Genomic DNA, 24,721 nt, shown 5'->3' with positions numbered 1-24,721 from the left:
TATCATTTTACTGTTAATTACATCTTATATTAGATATACTTAGTAAAAGCTTAATTTACAAATTAATTTATTACTAATAAAACGGTATCGTAATTTATAAGAAGCGGTAAAACAGTCCTGTCATGGTGGTCATAAACCATTTCATAGTGGTTATAAACCATTTAAGGATGGTCATAAACCATTTCATGATGTTGATATCTAACTGGCTAATTAGGGCCATGAAGTGAACTGGAGACGGCGTAAGATGAATGTTGTATACTAAAATTACCTCGAATAGGAAAAACTTTCTTCTTCGTTGTATTCAATTTCCATATTGGACTGCTTTTTCGGTTTCCTTGAAGAGCCGTTCATCTTCGGTGGTTTGTTTACTGGTCCTTTGTTGAATAAACATTCGCAGGTAGCCGGTATATTGAGGTACCGACACTTTGTTTGGATGGCGGTCGGAGCCCCAGACACATCTGGTCACTTTGAGCGCTCGATCACTACTTATAAAATTTAATAAAAACTAAGAAAACGTGAATTACTTAATCCTAAAAAACATGGATTACTTATTATTATCTCATTATTCTCTAGGGAGATAGATCGTCGTAAATCGGTGCTATATACTGTCATCTTGTTGCCTAACAACTAGTATTTTTTTTAATAAACTTCACAAATAAATTGCGGTTAGCCACAGTCGAGTAATTAGTCTTAGCCACAAAATATACAGACTATTTCTATGTTTTGTGGTCTTAGCCGAGTTCGATTTAAGTCGGGATGGTTTCAGATCGTTACGACATATATGATCAAGGAACATTGATAATAAAACTACCGCAGCATGACTGGAAAAGAAAACAAAAGCGCCATTTTCCCAGAATCACTAACTGGTCGGATATACGTTTCGAACCTCCCAATCCGCCCAGAAGGGTTACGCTTCTCAATTCGCACCAACGAAAGGAACGGAAACATTACTCCCATCTTGTTACCAGATCCTATTTGGCAGACTACTTTTGAGCCAATAAATTAATTTCGAAAATATACTGTTGCCATAAAGAAATAATCGTCGTCTTTACTTGTTATTGGTTGTCGGTTAATCTAATGCCATTAATGTCAGTGACCGTCTACTATTGTATTAACAATGTCCTTCCTAAACAAACACCCCAACCATAAAGAAATATCGTACAATAGCTTATTATGTTATGCATGTACTTTTCGTTAGTCCCTGGTTCTCTGAGCTTCAGTGCATCGTGTGACGCTGACGTAACTGCGTAGTGGCTGTCAAAATATTGTATTTATTTATTTAGGAAAATATATCGTATTTTTGGATTATAAGTGGAATTTCAAGCAAGTAAAATGTCGGATAGTGAACTGGAAAAGGTGATTAGGGTATTGGAGAAGTCATGTTCGTCTAGGACTCTTTTAAATGCCCTTGTTTTGATACGGAAAAAAGTAGATTGGCCCAAGCACCGTGCCAACGTTGCCACACTTCGCTCTCGTGGAACTCTGAAACGATTTTTGTCGATATTGTCCAATTCTCTCAATAAATGCTGCATCGATACAACCCTAAGCATTTTAGGAAATTGCTGTATGGATAGGAGTTGCACTTCCGAACTGGTAAGTAATTTTTGACCTTTATGATGTTTCTTAACAAACATATGTGGAATGTTGTTTGTTTAAAATGGCAACGGTGCTGCTTATAACTATTGCGTTTTACCATGGACACTGAAAAAGTACTTGTCGTAGGTCGGACACTTTAATATTTTTTCAGTATTGAGTGTTTTACTCAAAAAGTATCCCAACGACGACAGTGTTAAAGGGAGAACCTTGAGAATAGTTGGCAACATATGTCAGCACTCTGATCAATGGGCCGGCATCATCTTAAACCGAAAGGGAATTTTGGTTGCTACTGCTGTAGATATTATTAGGAAAGCGTCTTTGGATACCTTGCCAGATGGAGAAAAAATATCGGACGCAACCGTCATCACGGCATTGAGAGCCTTAAGGTAAGATTTTAAATTTTACATTCGATGTTTTCCAATACTAATATATTGGCGGTGTACAGGGAATTGTTGAACACTTATACCATAGTCAACTTGGTAGAAGATTTTGGAGTTTTAAAAGCCGTGGGGGCGCTGTTCATCAAGTACAGTACCATCTGGCAGACCAACAGGCAGAATGAGAAACTATTACTGGACATAGTTCGAGTCATACACGAGTACTCCAAGTACAAAAACTACCACTCCATCCTGGACATGCGCAGTACCGAGCGAGGCGACTCCCTCCTCCACTTGACCAACGTTCTTATTTTATCCCCGAAGAGGATCGTCAAAATAGTGATGAATTTTATCCGGAGCTGCAAACTGAAGTCGGAACTGCCCATACCGGAGATCTGCACCAAGTTTATCGACGTCCTGGAGAACCATTCCCTCGTCAAAGGTAAAACTGACGATTTTTTTGAGGATGTTGAATTAATCAGTCTTTTCTAATTAGAGTTTCGGGGTCAATACAGCGAATATTTACAGTGTCTGTGTTATTTGCTGGATCATCCGGCCAATAGGAATCAGGAAAGGTGCGGGAAAGCGGTGCCTTTGCTAATTAAAGTACTGAAGGAATTCGAGACTCCCTCTAACAATATTGTAAGTACACTATTGGGTTATTAGATGAGTATAGGCATGGTTACAGTAGAAGAAATATCTTAATATGTGAATCAAAGGAATATTTTGAGTAAAGTAGATGCGCTTTGTGGATTTTAAAACCCACTCATTGTATCCGTTATGATAAACGAACAATTTCCAGGTCGAGTGCTGTATACTGTTGATCAACACGCTGAACAAGTTCAAGTATGACCCCAAGTGGTTGGTGGACCAGCTGGGAAACGACATCGTCCCGCTGCTGGTGAAGAAGCTGGCTTGGGTGGTCGGACCTCCCGACACCATCGATGTGATGCACGTGTGTGAGAAGAAGCGCAAATACATGTACGGGCCCAGCGCCGCTCCTCCCAAAAAACGATGCATAGAGGGCGACGTGAGTATCAGACGCACGATAAGTAATCCACGTGAAAAATCATTTTCTGGCGAGTTAGTGCAATAAATACGGGAAAAATCAACATGTGGATTATTTCATCGCTCTTGAGTTTTGTCCCGATTCAATTCGAATTTCCTCCGCAGTTACCTAGGGAGTGCTATAGATCTCCCCCATCCAGCGACGATGAGAGGGAACTATCATTGGACTCGGTGGGGATACGGAATGCTCTCTATTACAGGAGCCCAAGCCCTTGTTCCAGCAGTTCGGATGGCGACAACGGGTCGCCGGTGCATTGGGGCCCAGCCAGTTCTAGTTCCAGTCCCGCCGAGTCCCTGGCTCACGGTAAGTTCCAGAGATCGATCGTTTCTTGTCGAATCTGTAGACACTCTGCCTTTCCAGACTCTGACTCGGACAATTACTCGCCCGTGTGCAGCGAACCCGACGAGCCCGACTACCTCGCAGAGGAGTGCGAGGACTACTGCGACCCGCTGGCCCCCGTTCCCGACCTGGATGACTTGGTCGAGAATGACGGCGAAGCCAGCGCGGATCAGGGCGGCAGTTCTTCGGATGTCGCCAAACCCGCCATTTCCGAGTCGCTGAAGACCGGTCTGAGGATGGAGATCGTGGGGCTGATCAAGACCTACATCAGACTGCGGCCGGCCGCGCCCCAGCTAGCCAACATGGACCTCCTGGTTCAACTAACCAAGTGCGCGATCCTCGAGAAGGATGACTTGGAGAAGGCCGTGTGCGAGCTGTTGAGGTTGGTGTGGATCGCGGACGTCGTCGTCAGATTCCTTATTCTTTTGTTTTCCAGCCACCACGGTTACCTGATCCCGCTGCTGCAGACCGATTTCGTCCACGTCGTGTGGTCCATGAGGGACAATCTGCCCGACCACGGGCACTGCGTCAAGTGCTTCCTCTACTTCGAAATCGCGAGCAGGATTCTGCAGAAGATCACGGAAGTGGCCGAATCCGGGGCGGGGAAGGGAGACATCGCCCACAGGTTGCTGAGAGGCGACGACGCCATGAAGCGGAAATTGGTCACGGTCATTCCCTACGTTATTTCGTGAGTATCCTTTACTTTTCACTAGTCTAGGTTTTGTAACTAACCGGCCTGCTTCGTTCTGTTTCAAGGAACCGTTCCATCCTCGGCAAGCTGATGCTGAACTGCGGTGGCCTGGAGATCCTGATCGACTTGTTTCGCAACGACGAGAACGACGACAACAGGCGCACCCTCAAGGCCCTGTGCCACATGGCCACCTACCGGCTGCTGATCGTCAATCCCAGAGACGTCAGCAAGTCAACCAACAGGCGGAAAATCGCGGCCGACTCGTACTCGCTCCCGAGGGACTGCGGTAACGTCGTCAGCTTCGTCCTGGACGACGGCAGCGTAGTGGAGGCCGACCGGGACTTCCTCAGCGAAAAATCCGAGTTCTTCAACGGACTTCTCAACGGCCACTTCAAAGAGAGCTCCGAGAGTCAGGTGGCGTTGTCTAAGGTGCATACGCGCAGCTTCCGGTGCTTGCTTTGTCTGCTGCAGAGCGTCGATCTGTCCGAAGTGGCAGACATCGATCTGGACCTGGAGACGCTGTTGGACGTGATCGTGTTGTGCGACCGGTACCTACTGATGGAGCTGTGCGTGGTGCTCACCGACGCGGTGGAACGGTACAAGATCTCCATCGACACGCTGCCGACCATCTACAACTGGAGCGTGGAGTCGGGCACCAACCTGCTGCGGGTGGAGAGTGTCGCCTTCGCCCTGGTAGTGGAGGTGGACGAGAAGAAGCGCCTCTCCATGTTCGAGAGCCTGTTCAGGCTGGGATACAAGGAGCAGCTGCTCCAGGATATTCAGAGCCTGCTGTTTAGGTTCTTGACGTTGAGCGGTCACCAACAGAGGGCCAGGGACCTCTGTTTCAAGAGGGATGGCCTGTTAAAGAGGAAGATGCTGAAGGGGCCGTTTGTATAGCCAGGCCACGCGAGCCGAGGTGTGCGGCTTTTCGATAATCTGGCAACTTTAGTCGAACCGTCTGTGATATATATTTACTAGATGTAAGCGAGACACAAACATCGCGTAAACCCGGGAAGATTATTTTAGTTTTAAGTTTCCTTCGTGTCAAACTACGATCTACAGTCCTTTGTATCTATATATGCAAATATATACTATTTATGGTTTTAAGATTGTTTCTCTTATATAGTTGTTGATTTTTTGGCAACCCTACCGCCCTGACTTCGTCCTGTCTATTCAATCATAGCAACCGAGATGTTTCTATCATGAGCTTCAAATTAACAATGTAAATCCCAACATTAATTCATATTTAATTATTTAGTGCTTTAACTTACAGTATGCTAGAGACATCTATACAAATTAACACGAACCACTATGAACAGTTGGTTTGCTTAATTATAGAAATCTCTAGTATTTCGCGATTCACTACATAGATGTCGCAACATTCGGAAAGTGACTGCTGACGGCATCTGTCAACAATAGAAGGAACTTTTCGAAGAGCAAAAATAGCCTTCTGAATTATCATTGTAAAACTCGCCACACAGCTACCAGATGACGCTGTAAATCAAGAAGACGCCGACATCTACTGTAATGATTCGGAATTTATTATAAATAAAGAAGTCGAGGTGAGATTATGAGCACCGCTGTTTGCGTCCTCTATTGAAAATACCACGAACACTTGACGTACGTAAAATAGTTTTCTGTATGGCTGTAGGGAAATTCGGCATATCGCCAAGAGAGACCCCTATCGATCACGGGAGCCGTGACATCTATTGTAACGGCTCCGAACTGAGAATTCTTTGTTCATTTGACATACACAAGAATTAATAATGTTTGCAGCATCTTTCGGGAGTTTCAGTAATTTCTGGTATACGTAAAACAGTTTTCTATATTCTTGCAGTTAAATTGGGCATATCGTCAATAGATGCCCCTATCGATAACGCGAACGGTGACATCTATTGCAGCAGTTCCCCACTGACGCTGAAATTCTTATAGAAGTTTTTTTCACTTAGCATGAACTGAAATTGCCAATGTAAATTAGATATACCTCTGTAGAGTAATTCAGCCGATCGCCAACAGAGACCTCTGATCAATTATGTTAGCTGTGACATCTATTGGAGTGGTCCCAAACTGATGCAGAAATTTCTATAGGGGTCTTTTTTCACTTAACATGAACTGTATACTCGAATTTGGCGTCCTCTCTCGAGAATCTTACAAACTTTTAGCATACGTAGAACAGTTTTCTGTAACTCTGTAGAGTAATTCAGTCGATCGCCAACAGAGACCTCTGATCAATTATGTTAGCCGTGACATCTATTGGAGTGGTCCCAAACTGACGAAGAAACTTTTATAGAGGTCTTTTTTCATTTAACATGATCCGCTATATTCGCGGTTTGCGTCCTCTGTCGAAAATTTTGCAAACATTTAACATACGTAAAACAGTTTTCTGTACCTCTATAGAGTAATTCAGCCGATCGCCAACAGAGACCTCTGATCAATTATGTTAGCCGTGACATCTATTGGAGTGGTCCCAAACTGATGCAGAAATTTCTATAGGGGTCTTTTTTCATTTAACATTAACTGCTATACTCGAATTTGGCGCCCTCTCTCGAGAATTTTACAAACTTTTAGCATACGTGAAACAGTTTTCTGTAACTCTGTAGAGTAATTCAGCCGATCGCCAACAGAGACCTCTGATCAATCATGTTAGCTGTGACATCTATTGGAGTGGTCCCAAACTGATGAAGAAACTTTTATAGAGGTCTTTTTTCATTTAACATGATCCGCTATATTCGAGGTATGCGTCCTCTCTCGAGAATTTTACAAACTTTGAGCATACGCAAAACAGTTTTCTCTACTGTTGTGGTTAAATTAGTTATATTGCTAACAGATGCCTTTGTCGACCATGAAAAACACGATAGTTCAGTTTACTAAAAATTAGTACTATCTATAGATGGCCGCTTCAGATTATTTGTTTTACTGGTTGCATGTAATCTAATTTCATAATTTTCTTATATTATAAAAAACAGACTAGTAATTTATATGCTTTATCACTTTCTTTAGTTTTTTTTTAAGTTTCTTAGCATATTACAGTAATTATTTTATTATACTTAGCGTGATGGTATTTCAATAAAATATTACAAGACCACGAAGTTAAAAAATATGAGTGACAATTGTAAACATAATTTGTCATATTTATATCTAAATTTTCTGTCCTTAAAATCATATCCATTTCATTTTCACTTTCATATTCATGATGCGGGGCGCTTCGAAGCTAACTACTTACGCAAAATATACCTTGCAATACAGACCATCAGGTTTTGAGAACGTGACAAAAATAGCCCAGAAATATCAACATAGGTCACCCTCCTACTTTGAAACTGTCCAAATGCAGAACAACAACACCTGGACCAGATACCAAATCAAAGATCGGAGTTTCTTCGATATCGCTGATAAAGAATTCAGAAACATCTCAAAAGCCTATAAAGAGAACGAGTATATTTTGAGTAAATCTATTAAAGAAAAGGAAAAGTGTTTCCAAAACATTGAAAATATGAAAAGATACTGGAGAATCTTAAAACAAAAAAATAACATTCCTCCGCACACTTCCTATGATATATCTCAACCTAATCTATGGATGAAAATCAAGAACATGTATGCAATCACATAAAAAGTGTATTAAATAAATTAGAAAATGACATACTAGTTAATTTTTTTGGGTTATTTAATGACCTGTAACATTATTAGGCATGTAGGGCAGCTTTAACTTGGGCTTGTTGATATTGATGTTGGAATTTCTGACAGGCCTCCCGGTGTGTGTCTTGCTTTTTCTCCAATGAAACAATGAGATCATCAACTCTCTTCAATTCCTTGGTAATATAATCGATTCTCTTGGAGACATTCTGCTTAGCTTCAACTAGTTCTGTTTTGATCAAAACTGGACCTACTGATTTATATACCTTATTATCGGCAGGCAGAAGATCCAGTTCTTTTTTCACTATCTCATTTTCATTTAGTTGCCCATCCAACTGTTGCCTAGTAGATATAGCTTTTTGCAGTTCTAAAAACATACATGTTGGTATTAGCATAGTATGGTTATTAATTTGGAACAAGGATATTTTAAAGTAACTGTGTATTACCTTTTTGCGCGCTCTTTAAATTATCCAATTCTGCTTGAAGTTTTCTTTGAAGGTCTTCACCCATATTCTCGATTTATGATATATACCCTACAAATATCCAAAAAAGGAACTACTATACTTTAAAATTAGTGTCACGTTGACGTTCCTCTTCTTCTTGGTTTGACGTTTTTCTTCTTATGTACCAAAAAACTTAACAATCGAGAAGTAACATGAAATTAATGGTGATTGGCTATTTGCGGCCACTCAAATTCCAACCGATAATTATATTTACATGATATATAATGTGGATACTTTTCACAAAAATACTATATTATATATGTACAACCAACCAATCATATTTCTATCTTTGTTTTATTGCTGTCTTCTCGTTTTAAAATAGTCTGGCATCAATCTAGGTTCACTGAAAATAATAAAATAATGGGGTTATAAATTTTTGATGTCAGATTTTATTTTATTTATATTTACTTTATAATTTTATTACGAAAATGTTTAAAACATAATGTCCTCTAGAAAAATTGTCTCCGAAAAACTGGTTGATAATAAAATTATCGATTTAGTGCAATACTACTTAGGTTTCGACTTTTCCATCGAAGAACTTCAACAGAGTTTATATCCGAGTAAGCGACAAACCTGCGGTTTTAAGGCAAGACATACCATAATAAGTATTTCCGTATTACTTTTCTTATTACCCACTCTATATTACATTAATGTGTTAAGTATTATTTTCGGGATTCGATGCATCTTACCTAACAATTACTTCGTATGGGAGGCTACCAGGCCTATATCTAACTGTACGTTTTGCTCAAATGTTAGTAAACCGATCGTATTGCAGAATATTAGTAAACAAGATTTTGATCGGTTTGCATTTTTATCGACGCCTATTATCGTTAGAAATGCATTCTGGCACTGGCCAGCCATGAAAAAGTTTAATTGGCATTTTTTCAAACAATTGTACATGGACATAGAAGAATCCTACAAGACTGTAGATGAAGAGTGTCAATTTCTGCATTTCAAATCGGATTTTATCTCGATTAAAGATGTTTTTAGTATGAGTGAAGCTAGAATTAGAAATTTGCCAAATCAAAAGAGTTGGTATGTCGGTTGGTAAGTCGCGGTACAACATTTAGGCTTTGATATATTTCATAGTTTCGTAGGGGCAATTGTCATCCGTTAGTCCTGGAAGAAATGAGGAAATATTATCCAAAACCGCATTTTCTTCCTGAAGAGGCTGAAATTCCGCACAAGGAATATATATTTATGGGGTATGATGATGGTGCAACTATGCATGTGAGTTACTTATCAACATGATTTGTACAGAATAATGAGAAACTACTTTTCAGCTGGATTTCATAAACAGATTAATGTGGCAAGCTCAATTAAAAGGTGAGAAAGAATGGCATCTGATTCCACCCCCCGAATGCCAAGCTGTGTGCCAGCCTGTAGAGTTTAAGGTGTTTCCGGGGGATGGAGGTAAGTGGACTTTTTACTTTCACTACTGGAATATAATCAGTGCTGCTATAGTTTTAGTTGATACTAGAATATGGTACCATGCAACTACAATACCGAAGGGCCAGTTTAGTCTCTCAGTACAGTCAGAATATGGTTAGAAATCACCAAGAATGACTTGTATTAGAAGTATTTCTAACTTACTACTCTTGCCATAATTCTATTTCTAAGCAAAACCTACCTTCCGGTACCATTGATTTTTAACCAAAGTTATTCTAAGAGTATAAATATATTATTTCTAGTCTTGTTCTCACCGTAGTACAATATTTTGTTTAGTTACCTAAGTTACCTAGTAACATTTATTTAAAATGCCATTAAGTTCATTTTATTTTAGTGCCATAATTTTGCCATGTAACAAAACACAATTTTCAGAGTGTATAAAGTTTTTATTCTATTATTAAAAACCTGATTTAACAGCGAATTTTATTCCCTGTACCTTAAATTTGTAGACTACGATCGCAACTCGTAGATTTGTATGTAGGCCTCCGTGAGGGTGATCATTTGTGGTAGGATATCGGTCACGTGAAGATCTTGCATCTCGTACCACTGGCCGGTTGATTTTTGCAGGATGTGAACGCGATAGGTGCCTTTTGATGGCTCCCCGTCGTGTACAATGTTCGCCACCAGGTCGTAGATGGTATTTTTGTGTTTGGCTTTGACGTCGTCCGAGAGAAATTCTCCAAAATCCACGTTTCTGCAAAACAACGACTATATGCTGTATATTTAGTGGAGTTTAAAATGTAAATACATTCCCACTTAAAACTTTTTCTCAAAGGAAATGCTAGGGATTAATAAAAAAAACTTACTTGACTGGAAAATTGACTATAGTGGGATTCTTTTCGACGAAAAAGGTGTTTTTGGTAAACCTTTTTATGTACAGGATCAAATATGGAGGCAGCCGTGAAATTTCGAATCTCTTCATGAAGTTTTCTTTGTATGTCTTGTATTCCTTCTCTGTTTGGCCATTGAATTTCGCCAATAACTGATAGAGATTCACCTGTGAACGATGATTGATCACGATTAAATCTATAAAATACTTTTTTCCTCTCCCTACCTGGGGAATGATATTTTCTTTAAATTCGTCTATAAATAACGGTGGCGGTGGCAAATCACAGGTCAAATATAAGAAGGGTGATTCTGTTACAACCTCCTGGTATTCTGTAGTTAACATTAACGTTTTTTTTTGACGTTCCTCCATGTCGATAGGTGGTATTTTTCTCGTGTAAATCTTCATGTTACCGAGAAAAGACTTGTAAATGATGGAACTGTCCTTTTTCTTGTTTCCATTAAGAGCTTTGTGGAGGGCATTTAAAAACCAAGATAAAAAATCAATGGGATCACCTGCAAATTTGAAAAGATAATCAACCATTTTTGATGCATCTCCATATAAAATAGTACACACCTTGTTGGGTGAATTGGAACTTTTTTTTGCTCCACAACACCACTGCTTGTAACATTTCATGAGGGGATACATGGGCTTTGAAATTTCTTGGATTCCATAGCTTCCTCATTAGCTCACCATATCTCTGGACCAACAGAAATGCTGAATCGCCCGGTGGCCTCTTGACCTTAATGTAATTTTCCTCTCTCAAGAAGTAATTCCTCAAGGGGGCGACGTGTGACAAGGCCTAAAAATATACTTGTTTTTTCTGTTTCTCATTAATATGTTACATTTACCTGCAATACTACATTACAATAATCATTGGCTTTGATATTGTTAAGACCAACTATTCCAGGCATGTAAAGGGAACCATCTATAGCCCGTGACAGTTTGGTACTGCTATCTAATGTTTTTATATGATTTGGTGTAAAGGTAGGGTTTAAAACATACTTTATATCATCTAGTGAGGAATCTAAAAAACAGAAACCAGTATATCATCACTCCCGATAGTATATGCAGTGCTAAATTACCAATAATTTCATAGTTGTCGGGTAAACAGTAAAATTTCAAAGTGTGCAGATTCAAATAGACATGATGACTTTCCGCAACTGAATGTGTGTAGGCATGAGTATTAGTACCTCTTCCTTGAAAATACTTGCCGCACACCAAACATGCATAAACGTTAATGCGAGTTAACGACACCGAACATAATTTCTCAAAATCAAAATCCAAATATTGTCTATTGATTGTATCCAAATAGGGGCACAGCCGAGGCTTAACGTCCTGGACGTTTTCCGGCTCCTCTAGTTTTTGTTTTTTTGTTGGTGGATCCTCGCTTTCGTCCATTTCCTTAATTTTATTTTACTTCAATATCCAGGAAATTATTTACGTGTAGTAACCTGTTTATTTATATTGGACCTAACCTAAAATTCCTCTTTAAGTTTCGACGTCACATGTCAATTTTTTAAGGTGTCTAACCAATGGTGACTAGGGGTGCAGATGAATCTGAAAAAAATAACCATATTTTTGGCCGATATGTGGATATTTTTTTAGTCAATTTTTTTCGATATTTTTTCCGAATAAATTTATTATTTTTTTTAATAAACCTTTAAAAGTGTTACTTGATCTTACAGGTTTATCAAAAATATTACTACTTTTAAAGGAAGTTAGAAATATTATATATTTTTTGGATAATATTTTACTATATATTTTTATTTTTCCTTAAAAATATCGATATATTTTTTTGGAATTTTTTTCGATATTTTTTATACTTATTGCAAAAAAAATTCGATATTTTTTTTGTCCAATATATCTATATTTTTAATATATACAAAAACACAAACTTTTATTTCAAAAACCCAATAAACGCCCGCCATATTTTACAATAGAAGTCTATAATATTTCGGTCATAATAAACACAAATACTGAGGCGCATGTGTAGGCCTAATCATATACAGTTTTAATATGATTTAAATAGCAAAGGAATGAATGAAGAAACAATATTTTCCTTATATTGTTTCATATTGTGATATTACTTTGAAAATATTTAACAGTTGTAGATATTCACTGTTATCCAGTCATATGTTTATAAATAATTATTTTAAAAATTAATAGAAGAAAACAAATAAATTGACGTTTCGCTGACATTTGTGCATAATAAAGATAGATTTTTGCCACATTTTCAGTTTTTGAGATAATAAATATTACGGTGTTCGTTTAAAAAGCTCTGTATTGTTATGACGTGGATGTACAAATGAAATTTTGAGACTATACAGTTTGTAGTGAATTTTTGTATTGTTTTATGTTATAGCAGCAATTTAAAACTGGTTCGAAATGGGTCTAACAATCTCGTCAGTATTTACACGTTTGTTCAGCAAAAAGCCGATGAGGATATTAATGGTAGGTCTGGATGCGGCGGGCAAAACTACTATCCTTTATAAGTTGAAACTTGGGGAGATTGTCACTACCATTCCAACGATAGGGTTTAACGTAGAAACCGTAGAATATAAGAATATCTCGTTTACCGTTTGGGACGTCGGTGGACAGACGAGAATCAGGAAGTTGTGGAGGCACTATTTTTCCAATACCGACGGCATTATTTTCGTGGTAGATTCCAACGATAGAGACCGTATTGCCGAAGCCGAACAGGAATTACACAACATGCTGGAAGAGGAGGAGTTGAAGAATTCGATTCTGTTGATATTCGCCAACAAACAGGATCTACCGAATTCGATGTCGACTGCGGAACTCACTGACAAATTGAAACTGTACTCCATGTCGAGTCGTAAGTGGTACATCCAAGCCACCTGCGCCACACAGGGCACTGGCCTTTATGAGGGTTTAGACTGGCTATCGAATGAGTTGGCTAGCAGATAAATTTTGCATTTTGTGTAAATTACTTTAGGATTTCTGGTAAACTATTATTGATCTTGATGATGTGTAATATGTAATATTATGGATAATTTAAACTTTAATATATTTCTTTAATTATATTAGTTTTGTTTTGAGCTATACCCTAGTTTCTCTTTAAAAAGGCGCATAAAAACACCAATATTAATCCATAATAATATATTCGTTAAATACTTACTACTAGATACACCATATTTGTCTTTACAAAAAGAGTTATTGCAAAACAATCAGTCCATAATTTGTTATATACACACATTATATGTTGGCTATAAACTGAAATAAAATCAGCGTCAGTTACATGTCTGTGAAGTTTCATTGAAAGCCACTTCACTAAATTCACTGTTTCGCTCGGCTCGGTAATCTCAAACGCGCAGTTTAATAGAAAATTAAGTTCCAAACAAAAACCATCCTAAGGCTACTAAAAAACTCTATCTTGATAGCAACTGTCTTGCACGGCTGAGGTCGTTGGTCGCGGCATGGAATGATGCCTGCTGATCTGAGTTCCTCTCCTTGCAGGTGCCAGAAACTCAAACATACTTTGAGAATGGTTCGCCAGCATTTTTCCTAACTCGCAAGGCATCGGATCCGTCCAGAAAAAGTCGTGATTCAGAGCTGTGTCAGAATCGGCTCTCCTGGCTGGATCTAGAGCCAGTAGTTTGTCCAACAGGTCTATGGCATATGGGTCTTTCATGTAAGGCTTTAGACGCTCCTTTACCTAAGACAAAAATAAACTATAATCAAATACAACAAAGGAAACAAGAGCTTTCACAACACCTTTCTTTTTTGCTCTTGCGGTAAATCCATCTTCTTGTAGAGTTCCAGGTTCTCCACTCCAGGCCAACTTTGTGGGTTTATAGAGCCACACAACTGAGATATTAGTGTTAGCTGTTGTTGTTCACTATTACCCTATAGTACCAACAAAATTATATCAAGCTTAATTCATTAATAGCAAACATTTAACTAACCTGCATAATGGGACTTCGTGTCCACATTTCTGCCATAATACACCCAGCACCCCACAAATCAACAGGCGGTCCATAGTTTCTTTCCCCCAAGAGAAGCTCAGGGGGGCGATACCACAAAGTAACCACCCTGTTAGTAAATCTGTAAAATGATATTGTAGTTGGTATTACCTAACCATCCTTTGTTCTAGTTCTTAATGGTATTTTAAGAAGTTATATAACATTACCTGTTTGGTTGTCCATTTTTGTTGGTACTAAAAGCTCTAGCGAGTCCGAAGTCAGCTAATTTCAACACCCCATTCTTGGTAATTAAAACATTAGCAGCTTTCATATCTCTGTGTAGGATTTTATTTGAATGAATGTAATAGAGTCCATTGAGAAGTTGTTGTAGCACTTTCTTAATCTCACCCAAACTAAATTTCACATTCACATTAGATAATAGTCCGGCTAAATCATGTTCACAAAAATCAAACACCAAATAAAATGTCGACCGATACCTATTCGCTGCCGATGCTTTTGTTCTGCATATTTCGATCAAATTCACTACATTTTCATGCTTCAGTAACTGTAAAATGCGGATTTCTCGAAGTGCCGTGATGGGAAACCCTTCTTTTTCATTGTCCATAAGAACTTTCTTCATAGCCACGAATTTTTTCGGGTTGTTGATGTCTCTCGCTTTAAACACTTCACCGAAAGTACCCTGACCTATTTTAGCCACTTTCTGATATTTGGTCGACTCCTCGCAAAACTGAAAGTTAAACGATTCGATATATTTTTCTTTCTCGCGAATATTCATTGCCATTGAATTCGGATGGCCCGAATGGTGATTATTCTGCATTTTTTAAATAATTGCCACTTTATTTATAAAACAGAACACGCTAAACGAACACTTTCACACACACTTTCTGAATAGCATGACCACATAAACTCAGAAAACCAAATAAAAACAAAACGTTACTGCATTACTTTTTATGAAAGGTGACAGTGGTGACGTCTTCTTCTTTTCTTACAAAAAAATATTGAGAATGTGTTTTCTCTCTGTGTATCTTGCTATAGTTATACTCAATAAGATAAATATTAATATTAGAAAAAGTATAATTAGAAAAATTGTTCATAATTAAAAATACTATTTGAATAAATGAGTGATAAATATCAAATATACAAGTTCCCTTAACTTTTTCAAACAATAAATACAAATGTGACAAAAAAAATATTTAATTTAAAACATTTAAAATACGTAAGTACCAATTAAAAGGTTTATAGAATGTATTTAAATTTTGTGAAAAAATATCGATAGAACAATATACCGATATTTTTTCGGTATCCCTAAATAACAACAAAACACAATTTGAAAAAGGTAATCGCATGATTTCTATAAGATATGTAGCTTCGACCTAACTTTTTCTATGATCATAACCTGAAAATTGTAATTCTAAAATTCATACATTTATTCAATATTTTCAAAATTTTAGTGCAGATCGATTAATTTGTAAAATAAAATATGTCTTCAAAATTGAAACTATACATCGGACGTAAGGTGTTACAATATTTGATGTATTTTTTATTCTCTTTTACTATCAATTTTCAATGTTAGATCGTGGACTGTTTACACAAATCGACGAAAATAAGTCCGATTCAGTTACAGCCCCTAATACACGTTGGCAACCCAAAGGAAAAAAGTAAAATCGAACTCAATTTACCCCTAAACATATTGGAAACAAGTTTGGGGATAACTAACGTGAACGAAATTTTAAAAATTCACCCAGATGATATCATCAAGAGTGTTCAGCTGGTTAGGGATCGGGCAAACAGGAAGTTGTCCTTTGAGATAGATAGAAACATATTCATTAAAGATGTGATTGAGAATTGTTCCTATCCAGAAATAAATTTTAAACCGAAAAATATTGTGGTAGAGTACAGTTCTCCCAATATAGCTAAACCATTTCATTATGGACACCTTAGATCAACGATTATAGGAGGATTTTTGAGTAATCTAAACATGTTTGTAAAAAACAACGTTACTAGATTAAACTATTTGGGGGATTGGGGAACACAGTTTGGATTTATACAGGTTGGAGTTCAGGATTTGAATTATAACTTGGACCATCTAAAACAAGACCCAATAAAATTACTGTATCAGTGTTATGTGCACGCGAATAAATTAGCAGAAACAGACGCTAGCGTTCAAGACAGAGCCAGAAGTGAGTTTCAGAAACTGGAGCAGGGATCTGAGGAGGAACTTGTGAGATGGCGGCAGATTTTGGAATTTACCAAAGGGGAACTGGTGAAAACTTACGCGAGGTTGGGTATAACTTTCGACGAATACAATTCGGAGTCGATGTACAGTCAGAAGGATATCAGAAATGTTATAGAAATAATGAGGAACAAGAACATTTTGAAGGAACAAAACGATGGGCGAATTGTAAGTATACAGCAGATTGAAAGTGGGAAATTATTGGAACAAAAGGGTATCCATTGAGTTAGGTGGCTGAAGTTGGAATCGACAAGGTGGTAACGGTGATCAAAAGTGATGGATCAACTTTATATCTCTCCAGGGACATAGCAGCAGCTATCGACCGATACAACAAGTATAAATTCGATAGAATGTACTATGTGGTGGGGAACGATCAGAGTGACCATTTTTATGCCTTAAAAAGTATCTTGCACAAGATGGACATGCCGTGGGCCGATCGCTTGGTGCACGTAAAGTTTGGCAAAATACGAGGGATGAGTTCTAGGAAAGGGACGTCCGTTTTCTTGAAGGATATTTTGGACGAATGTAGGGAGCTGGTAATTAAACGACAGATAGAATCACCAAGTGAGTGTCATTTTCTATACCTTCTGTTTTTTTATTCCTTGTAACAAATAATATAAGCTGTATGTGAAGGGTGATTTTTTAAAAAGTCTGCTTTATATAGAACCAGTTTTTCATCAAAATCTCTTTGATTTTTATTCTTGATATTTTGCTGTTACTTTTTTTTACATGTTTATTGATTTTTGTTTTATATTTATTGCTAAAAACTTCAAAAAAACTAGTATTTTTTTGAATATCGTTTAGAACGCCTAACAATTTCCAATAACTTTCCAAACTAACAATTGGCAGTTTTAAACAATTTGTAGTTCGTATTAAATCGCATTAGTATTGTGGAAATTTATTTTTAAAGCCACCAAAGTACCAATCACCGACCAAGAGACATCCGACGTGTTGGGAGTGAGTTGCGTCGTAATAAACGACTTGAAGCAAAGGCGACAAAGAGATTACGAATTCGACTGGGACAAAGTGCTGCAGGTACGTCTTTTACTCTGCACGACGATGTTTTTTACCATCTGATTTCAGGTCAAAGGCGATACAGGTATAAAACTGCAGTATACTCACTGTAGACTGCACAGTCTGGAGGAAAACACGGGCATTCTGCCGGCTAAACAATGCGATCCTGCTGTTCTCATTGAAGACGAGGCCACAGAGCTGGTCAAAGCTCTGGCCAAGTTCCAGGACATCCTATATGCCTCTGGCGAACAATTGGAAGCGTGTCTTTTAGTCACCTATCTTTTTCACCTCTGGTAGGTTTAACGGTTTTCGTTGAGATCCGCTTAATTGTTGTTATTCCTTCCAGCAACCACATCAGCAAAGCCCTAAAACTATTGAGGATCAAAGGGACGAACCCCGAGGTGGCGTCCCAGAGGCTGTTGTTGTTTGTCACCGCCAGAGAGGTGCTGAAGAACGGGATCAGTATCTTGGGCGTCAAACCTTTAAAGAAAATGTGATTGTGCTTGGAATAAAGTAGTTTTTTGTTGTTCCGTTAATGAGGAAGTTATATTTTATGAGAATCATGCAATGATTTTAATTTTTTCCTTTTAAATTGATATTTATTGAAAAATATTGGTGCAGTCTGCATCAGTAAGGAATAAAATAATCACTTGTGCCAGATAAATCTCAAACAATAACATTTTAGTGTAAACCGGAAACTATACTAAAATATCAGCAAGGCGCTGCTGGAATTAGACAAATACTCGGTTTTATATACACAAAAGCTCAGTTTCTGTTTGCAAAACTTTGAGATCTTATGATAAATTGACTCGGAGTTTTTACAGAATCTTTCTATAACCTCTTTTCGGTAGTTTAATCTGACTTACAATGTCATGACAACCATTATCATATTAACTGTTATCCAGCAAATTTCACCTGTGATTGCAATTTTAATGTGAGTGACATATGCAAAGATATATTTTTTTCTTCAACAGACCCTGCCGCCTAAGGAACAAAATAAAAGTCAGGGATAGAAGCAAAATATTTATTAAAATGCAATAAAATAACTTATATAAACACGGCCTGCTCAGACAGCAATCACGTCCGATTTACAAATACATAACAAAGACTGGAGTCCTTATAGACTCGACCATTCTCGATAAAAAGGATCGCCATGATATCCATGTATGATCTGTATATACGTAGTCATATATATATACATATATAGATCGATCATTTAATATTCGTATAACGGATAAGACAAATTAAACTAGACGGAAAGGAACCCTCCGAAAATGAGTAAAAACTAATAGGTCTATTCATTGTAGGTCGTCGCGCGTGGCGAATATTTTTGTATATATATATATATACTTATATCGCTTGGTTCAGATTAAAATTGGTTTCACGACGAGGGGCATCGAGAGCGCGTCCAACGATAGGAACGGCGACCGGTAGGGGCGGTCGTCGTCCCTTCCGCTGGTCGGGAACGAAGAAAGGGAGGAGAATTCTTGGCCTGAACCCAGCGTCGTTAAAAAAGGCACTTAAATCAAATAAGGAATATTTTACTATAGTCCTGGTTCGCGGGCGGGGCGCCCGTCTCCCCACCCGCCGCTCGCTCACTCCCTAGCAGCCAGTCACAATAAATAACATTAAACCTTTATTGTTGTTTTTTTTTAAATCTCTTTTAATAACTAAACTATAAATTAAGGGTCCGTTCACGAGTTCGAATCCCCGAACTTAAAGCTGGTTGGCACGGATTGTTGCGTGAACATATAACCTGGAAAAAACAGATATATCCGGTGAAGGGAGAGTGATCCAGGATCGTCCGGGATGAAAACTGAGAGGATGACACGAGGCTCCGTTCCCAGTTACCTACGTACCTCCTTGCTGCCCGATTTTCTTACTTTCCCTAGCTGCCGCCCGCTGTTCTGCCAGCACCACCACCTCGTTGAGTACCTTCAGTTGCTTCTCGTTCAGGTTGCTGGTCAACGCGCCATACCATTCGGGATTTTGGCCCTGTATGTCTGCGAAAAAGAACGAGTTGTTAGTACACGCGCAAGTGGGGAAGGGACGGGAGATAACTCACTGGTCATGACCTGTTTAAAGGCGAGGTACTCGTCCACCTCGCAATCCTCTTCGTCTAGGGGCGTCGTGTAGGACTCTAAGACGGTCTCCTCGTTGGGTTCGTAGTCCGAGTCTTCGTCGTCGTCTGATTCATCCTCGATGTCATTTATGGTGGCCTCGATGGCCATGCCCTGGCTCTGTCCAGCAGCCAAGGCCTTCCTTCCTAAGCTCTCCAAGTAGTCCTGCCCTTGGTCGTCTATCTCATCTTCGTCTGAACTAAGAATGTCTGCAACCATACTTTTGACACACCTGGACTGGTTACTACCACAAGATGCTACTTACTCTCTGAGACGTCACCGTCGTCGCTTTCGCTCTCTTCTTCTTCAGCTTCAGCCTGCGCTTTGGCAGCGTAGGCTCGTTTCAAGCCGTCGAATAGCAAAATCAAAGATGGGATGACCTTCGGCGCCATCTCGATCAAGGCCGGTGGCTTCTGATCCATTCCTGCAATACATAATCAGAAGGGAGGTGTCAGAGTATGTCGCCGAAAAAGCGCGCGCGTCCCTCACTTACCGATCAACGTGCAGAGACCTAAAATACACAGTTTCCGATCATGAATACCTAGGAAGCAATCCGTGTCATGCAGCCACTGTTTGATGAAGTGGTTCGTAAAATCGGGCATCTTCTGTAGTACCGTGAAAAGAAGATTTGGGTCATAGTATAACGCGGCGATGAGAACCTGCAGAAAAAATAATGATGTTAATGTGCGTGCTTCGCGGCAGTAATGCGGATAGCACCATACCTGCAAACACATAGTCCTCAACTCGCTAGTTTTAACCTCTCTCAACAGTCTCGTAGCGGCCAACTCTACGAGCATAGGCGCGGCGCTATCGATCTTTCCCCGGCACTGCAGAAGTACCACTTCTAACAACTTAGCGGCGTGGGACTCCGGATCCTCCCCGCTATCTGTGGAGAGAAAAGGGTGTTTACGTTAGACGGTCGGTTCGTCCCAAGCGAGGGCATCTTACCTTTGGTGAGAATCTCTTTACAGATGTTGTAGATCGCCAAAAGACGCTTTTCGTCTGATAGAAAGGCGGCTGTGTCGATCGTGATGTAGTTGTGTAATGCGGGCATCATATCCGTGAAGTGGTCCATGGCGTTCTTCATAAATACCTGTAACGAAAAAAGGAGATAAGTCTTCTCCGCAAATCGTTGGAAGTGTCTTTGACAATTATTTAAATGAGACATTGAAGAATTCTAACGAATAGTACAGGTTTATTAATCCAATGAGCGAAAAAAATATGGTATAGACAGTAAAATAATACAAACATTGGATAATTATTGTCCGACACTCACCTGGTACAACAGCTCAAACACCTTCCACATATCCGTCGAGATCTGTTTGCTGGTCAAGTCATAAATCAAAGACAGAATCTCCTCATAAAACTCTTGGAATTCGTTTTGAAGGACCTAATGTCGAAGAAAAAGACTCGTTAATTAACATACTCGGAAATACCTTCAACTTTTCGTCGAGCGCTCACCTGGGCGATGACCTGCAACACTGTAGGTTCCAGTAATCTCATGATGTCAGGCTGTTCGTCCATGACCGTTAGCAAGGTTTCGATCGTATTGAGCAGTCCCATAGCAGTGATGGCCTTCTCGTCCGAACCCTCGTCGGTATCCAGTACCTACGAAAATTTCGGGTTAAGCGCTATCGTAAGGGACAGTGGGGAGAGGGAGTGATGTAGATGTCTCAATTTACCTGGTTAAACGTCGACGCCAAATGCTGGCAAATCTCCACAGCGATAGGGGCGAGTTGCTCGGTGAAGACGCATACCAACTTCTGCATGACTCCCGTGACGTCCTCATTCTCGGTCTCCCTGATAATCGTCAACAATTCCAACGCGATTTCCTTTACCTTCAGCTCAATGTACGCATGGCTCTTCTCCTGATAGTTGAGCAGAGACTGCAGCGCGATCGCCGCCTCCACTTTGACCGGAAGGTCCTTGTCGTATAACAACACGCGGACGTTCAAATTGATGGCCTCCATCAGCACACTGTCCTGCTTGAACTTATACTCCGCGAAATAGTGTAACACCCAACAGGCTCTGGCTCTCATGTGGCCCCGGTCGCTGCTGAACTCCGGGAACACGTACTTGATGAACAGCTGATCGAGCTGATCCTTGTACGGCGCCTTTTTCAACAGCACGTCCGCCAACGAACCGACCATGTGCAGAGCGCCGTCCTTCTGCGGGGGCTCGGTCGCTGGGTTGTTCAGAACCTGGTTGAGCATCGACATTGTTTCGCCCAGCATGTCTTTCCTCTTCTTGCAGGAGGAATGCAACAAAGTCTGCGCAGCCGTGACCGGCGACACGAAATCCTCGAAGACGTCTAAAAAATGTTGAGGCGTTAATCCAGGCACCGACTGTCGGACGACAGCTGCGGTCATACCGCGCCTTACTTACCGAATTTCACCCTGATGTACTCATGGGGATCGACGGTCCACAGGTCATGATCTTCTGCCGAGTAGCTCATCAGTTGGAAGAGAACGTCTCGTATGATGGCGGGCATGTGGGGTTTCAAGATCCTCCACGTGTGCGAGTGAATCACACCCTAAACGCCAAATGTTATATCGTTATTACACTATAATCAATCGTGGACATTATTCCTACCAATCACCACCAAACAAAATACATTCATTGAAAATCAATGTTGCCAAAAATACCATTTTATCAGTAACTTTACCAATTTGAGAAATTTGCTATTTAACAAAACTACCTCAAACGTGCATATAATATATAAGCCTGTCAGATAATGCTTCAAATCGTCATTGCATTTCTACAGACTGTGTTTGTACTTACCTGATTTAGATAATTCAATGTTTGCTGGATCACTCGAGCTGGTACCCAATGACCGCCTCTGTAACCGTCCAAGACACGGAGCAGCACCTCCAGGATGCCGGTGCTGAAGGTCTGGAGATACCATTCTGAGAATTCATTGTATTCCTTTGATACATGTCCCGGAGAGCCGTACCTAGAATATCGTAATTAGTTACGAAGTTCACTACAAAGCCCCCACGTTCATACTCATACCGTTCAAACATCCTGTATAAGATGTGAAGAGCCCACTTTTTGCACTTCCACCATGGAAGTTCCGGTCTTTCGTCCTCGTCGGGTTGTAAGGCGGCCGGTGGCACGGGTCTCTCTACCACCTAAGAACAGACCGAAGAAACACATTGATTGACAACTCTAATACCCACTCACTTGTCTGCAAATCTCCATCCATTGAGCGAAAGCCTCTTTGCTTATCAGGTCCAAGGGCAAAATGTATTGAGTAAGCGCGAAATATACTTTTAAACCTTGTTTTTGCAATAATACGGCCTGATCGGAAGGATCCGGCAACAGTCTTATCTGGAACAAGACAAAATGTTAGCCCTCTCTTGGGATATCAAACAAATTCCCACTTACTTCCAATTGATATAACTGGGGCAATAATAAATTCATGGCTTCATGAAGGGGCCCTCGTTCTTCTGCCTTTTTGTATTCAAAATTTTTAACCAATTGATATAAACTGAGAAGGGCTCCATGCCACCCTGAAGGGTCTGGATTCGAGAGGTAAACACTTATCTAAAACATCCATTATTATGAAGTGAATTAAAACCAAACACAAAGAATTTAAAAATCAACAGTTTTTTATGCACCATATTTAGACCTATTAAAAAAGTAAATGTAATATTAAGCTAAATTGCAAATATGTTTAGTCACTCGACATTTAAAAATAGATGTTCATTATTCATCTCCATTTAGATATGAAAAGAAACATTTCAGCAATATTTAGACAACACTCTACACAAGAAAGAAAGTTATTTTCGTTCTGTCGTCCGCCGACTTTCACACTTTTTTTACTTACCTTGTCTACAATTTGAGTCCATCTGCCTGGAAAATCGTGTTTTACCATATTATTTACACAAATGCATAACTGGGTTCTGATCAAATCCGGAGCGTGCACAACAGCATCCACTATGCTATCTCTAATTAGGGCTCTGTTTCGATATGCATAATCAAAAATTATTTTCAAAAGACAACAGTTAAAATATGTCATTACCTGTCTTGTTCATGTAGAGCGAAGGGGACTGGTTGGCCCGCCTCAGCTTCTCTGTCCTGCCAACTGTTTGTTACCAGATTTTTCTATTTAAATAAAATACAAAACATTATTAGTCTTAATAATAACTTCACAACATCCACAAAAATCATACCAAATAAATCGCCGCTGCTTGTCTAACAGGCATCTCACAATCGCCCATCATCACTACTTGAAGCAATGTTGGAGCAAAACCAATAATTTTGTGTATCTGTAAAGCAACACATTCGTGAGACTCGTAACCTAATATCGTGAATTTAAAATCAACGGATTCGACCGCAAACGCGTGGACCCATCACTTATCATTAACATTTTCGTATTCGATAACTGTTAATTGCTGAAGAATTGTTGGGCTAGTTATTAATAAAAAAAAAGCATGAGCACATGTTTGTCGTACCTGGTCCAATTGACTTTCCGCCTGTTCCCTTTGAGTGAGATCAATCGTGGCCCTTAGCAGATCTATTACTTTTCTAATTTCCATTTTGTGTACTGGTTACGATACTTGCTTAAAATTTTCAGTGTTACTTGGAATAACAAGAGCCTGACTGTTTCAGGACTTCGACTCGCCCGCACTATTTATTACCTGACAATTATGACATTTGACGTGCCCGACGCATTTTTTGGGCACGTGATCATGGCCAGCCAAAAAAAGTAAAAAGTGTGCTTGTTGTAATTAAATATTTGGCCGAAAAATTCGCAAATAATATATTTGAAACTGACTCCGCAGAACCTTTGATATAAACTTTAATTTTCGCTTCATTTACCACTAATATAGCATTCCGCATGTGATCATATATATTAACAATACTTTGATTTGTAAATAACATAAGAAGACATGACAGTAAGCGCCAACTTTAAATGAAGAAG

General features: G+C 39.4%; 8 protein-coding genes across 8 annotated transcripts; 4 read left to right on the top strand and 4 right to left on the bottom strand.

The window, feature by feature from the left end:
* The first annotated feature begins 1,218 nt into the window (after window positions 1–1,218).
* On the top strand, window positions 1,219–5,179 carry LOC143204254 (uncharacterized). The gene is made up of 9 exons (XM_076416789.1): window positions 1,219–1,593; window positions 1,723–1,982; window positions 2,042–2,415; window positions 2,470–2,615; window positions 2,776–3,003; window positions 3,147–3,345; window positions 3,403–3,763; window positions 3,818–4,069; window positions 4,138–5,179. Exons 1-9 carry the CDS (start codon window positions 1,333–1,335, stop codon window positions 4,967–4,969), a joined length of 2,913 nt encoding a protein of 970 aa, XP_076272904.1. The 5' UTR covers window positions 1,219–1,332; the 3' UTR covers window positions 4,970–5,179.
* Window positions 5,180–7,666: 2,487 nt separating this feature from the next.
* Pfdn6 (Prefoldin 6) lies at window positions 7,667–8,328 on the bottom strand. Its single transcript, XM_076416788.1, has 2 exons — window positions 8,149–8,328; window positions 7,667–8,069 (listed from the first exon to the last, which is right to left on the bottom strand). Exons 1-2 carry the CDS (start codon window positions 8,210–8,212, stop codon window positions 7,753–7,755), a joined length of 381 nt encoding a protein of 126 aa, XP_076272903.1. The 5' UTR covers window positions 8,213–8,328; the 3' UTR covers window positions 7,667–7,752.
* Window positions 8,329–8,541: 213 nt separating this feature from the next.
* LOC143204251 (uncharacterized) lies at window positions 8,542–10,068 on the top strand. The gene is made up of 4 exons (XM_076416787.1): window positions 8,542–9,252; window positions 9,303–9,435; window positions 9,489–9,618; window positions 9,670–10,068. Exons 1-4 carry the CDS (start codon window positions 8,648–8,650, stop codon window positions 9,753–9,755), a joined length of 954 nt encoding a protein of 317 aa, XP_076272902.1. The 5' UTR covers window positions 8,542–8,647; the 3' UTR covers window positions 9,756–10,068.
* Usp39 (Ubiquitin specific protease 39) lies at window positions 10,020–12,003 on the bottom strand. Its single transcript, XM_076416786.1, has 6 exons — window positions 11,566–12,003; window positions 11,332–11,507; window positions 11,057–11,282; window positions 10,709–10,995; window positions 10,461–10,651; window positions 10,020–10,348 (listed from the first exon to the last, which is right to left on the bottom strand). The coding sequence occupies exons 1-6, from the start codon at window positions 11,879–11,881 to the stop codon at window positions 10,105–10,107; spliced, it is 1,440 nt and encodes a 479-aa protein (XP_076272901.1). The 5' UTR covers window positions 11,882–12,003; the 3' UTR covers window positions 10,020–10,104.
* A 677-nt stretch (window positions 12,004–12,680) lies between these two features.
* LOC143204247 (ADP-ribosylation factor 4) lies at window positions 12,681–13,527 on the top strand. Its single transcript, XM_076416782.1, has one exon. It carries the CDS (start codon window positions 12,869–12,871, stop codon window positions 13,409–13,411), a length of 543 nt encoding a protein of 180 aa, XP_076272897.1. The 5' UTR covers window positions 12,681–12,868; the 3' UTR covers window positions 13,412–13,527.
* Window positions 13,528–13,588: 61 nt separating this feature from the next.
* Window positions 13,589–15,386, bottom strand: Cdk9 (Cyclin-dependent kinase 9). The gene is made up of 4 exons (XM_076416780.1): window positions 14,634–15,386; window positions 14,410–14,548; window positions 14,219–14,350; window positions 13,589–14,159 (listed from the first exon to the last, which is right to left on the bottom strand). Exons 1-4 carry the CDS (start codon window positions 15,242–15,244, stop codon window positions 13,863–13,865), a joined length of 1,179 nt encoding a protein of 392 aa, XP_076272895.1. The 5' UTR covers window positions 15,245–15,386; the 3' UTR covers window positions 13,589–13,862.
* Window positions 15,387–15,598: 212 nt separating this feature from the next.
* On the top strand, window positions 15,599–18,234 carry ArgRS-m (Arginyl-tRNA synthetase, mitochondrial). Its single transcript, XM_076416768.1, has 6 exons — window positions 15,599–15,943; window positions 16,001–16,828; window positions 16,891–17,224; window positions 17,571–17,695; window positions 17,744–17,967; window positions 18,021–18,234. Exons 1-6 carry the CDS (start codon window positions 15,908–15,910, stop codon window positions 18,169–18,171), a joined length of 1,698 nt encoding a protein of 565 aa, XP_076272883.1. The 5' UTR covers window positions 15,599–15,907; the 3' UTR covers window positions 18,172–18,234.
* A 450-nt stretch (window positions 18,235–18,684) lies between these two features.
* Window positions 18,685–24,446, bottom strand: msk (importin-7 msk). Its single transcript, XM_076416754.1, has 19 exons — window positions 24,252–24,446; window positions 23,970–24,065; window positions 23,819–23,901; window positions 23,624–23,756; window positions 23,182–23,340; window positions 22,978–23,124; window positions 22,807–22,925; window positions 22,576–22,747; window positions 22,180–22,327; window positions 21,477–22,105; window positions 21,256–21,402; window positions 21,071–21,184; window positions 20,743–20,887; window positions 20,517–20,680; window positions 20,288–20,453; window positions 20,060–20,218; window positions 19,740–20,003; window positions 19,534–19,677; window positions 18,685–19,430 (listed from the first exon to the last, which is right to left on the bottom strand). Exons 1-19 carry the CDS (start codon window positions 24,333–24,335, stop codon window positions 19,369–19,371), a joined length of 3,135 nt encoding a protein of 1,044 aa, XP_076272869.1. The 5' UTR covers window positions 24,336–24,446; the 3' UTR covers window positions 18,685–19,368.
* Between the last annotated feature and the right edge of the window lie 275 nt (window positions 24,447–24,721).

This window comes from Rhynchophorus ferrugineus, unplaced genomic scaffold (assembly GCF_030347505.1).
Source record: "Rhynchophorus ferrugineus isolate W39M unplaced genomic scaffold, kcgeb_rfMv2 rfM10, whole genome shotgun sequence".
NCBI lineage: Eukaryota > Metazoa > Arthropoda > Insecta > Coleoptera > Curculionidae > Rhynchophorus > Rhynchophorus ferrugineus.
This window is presented reverse-complemented; position numbering and strand designations above follow the sequence as displayed.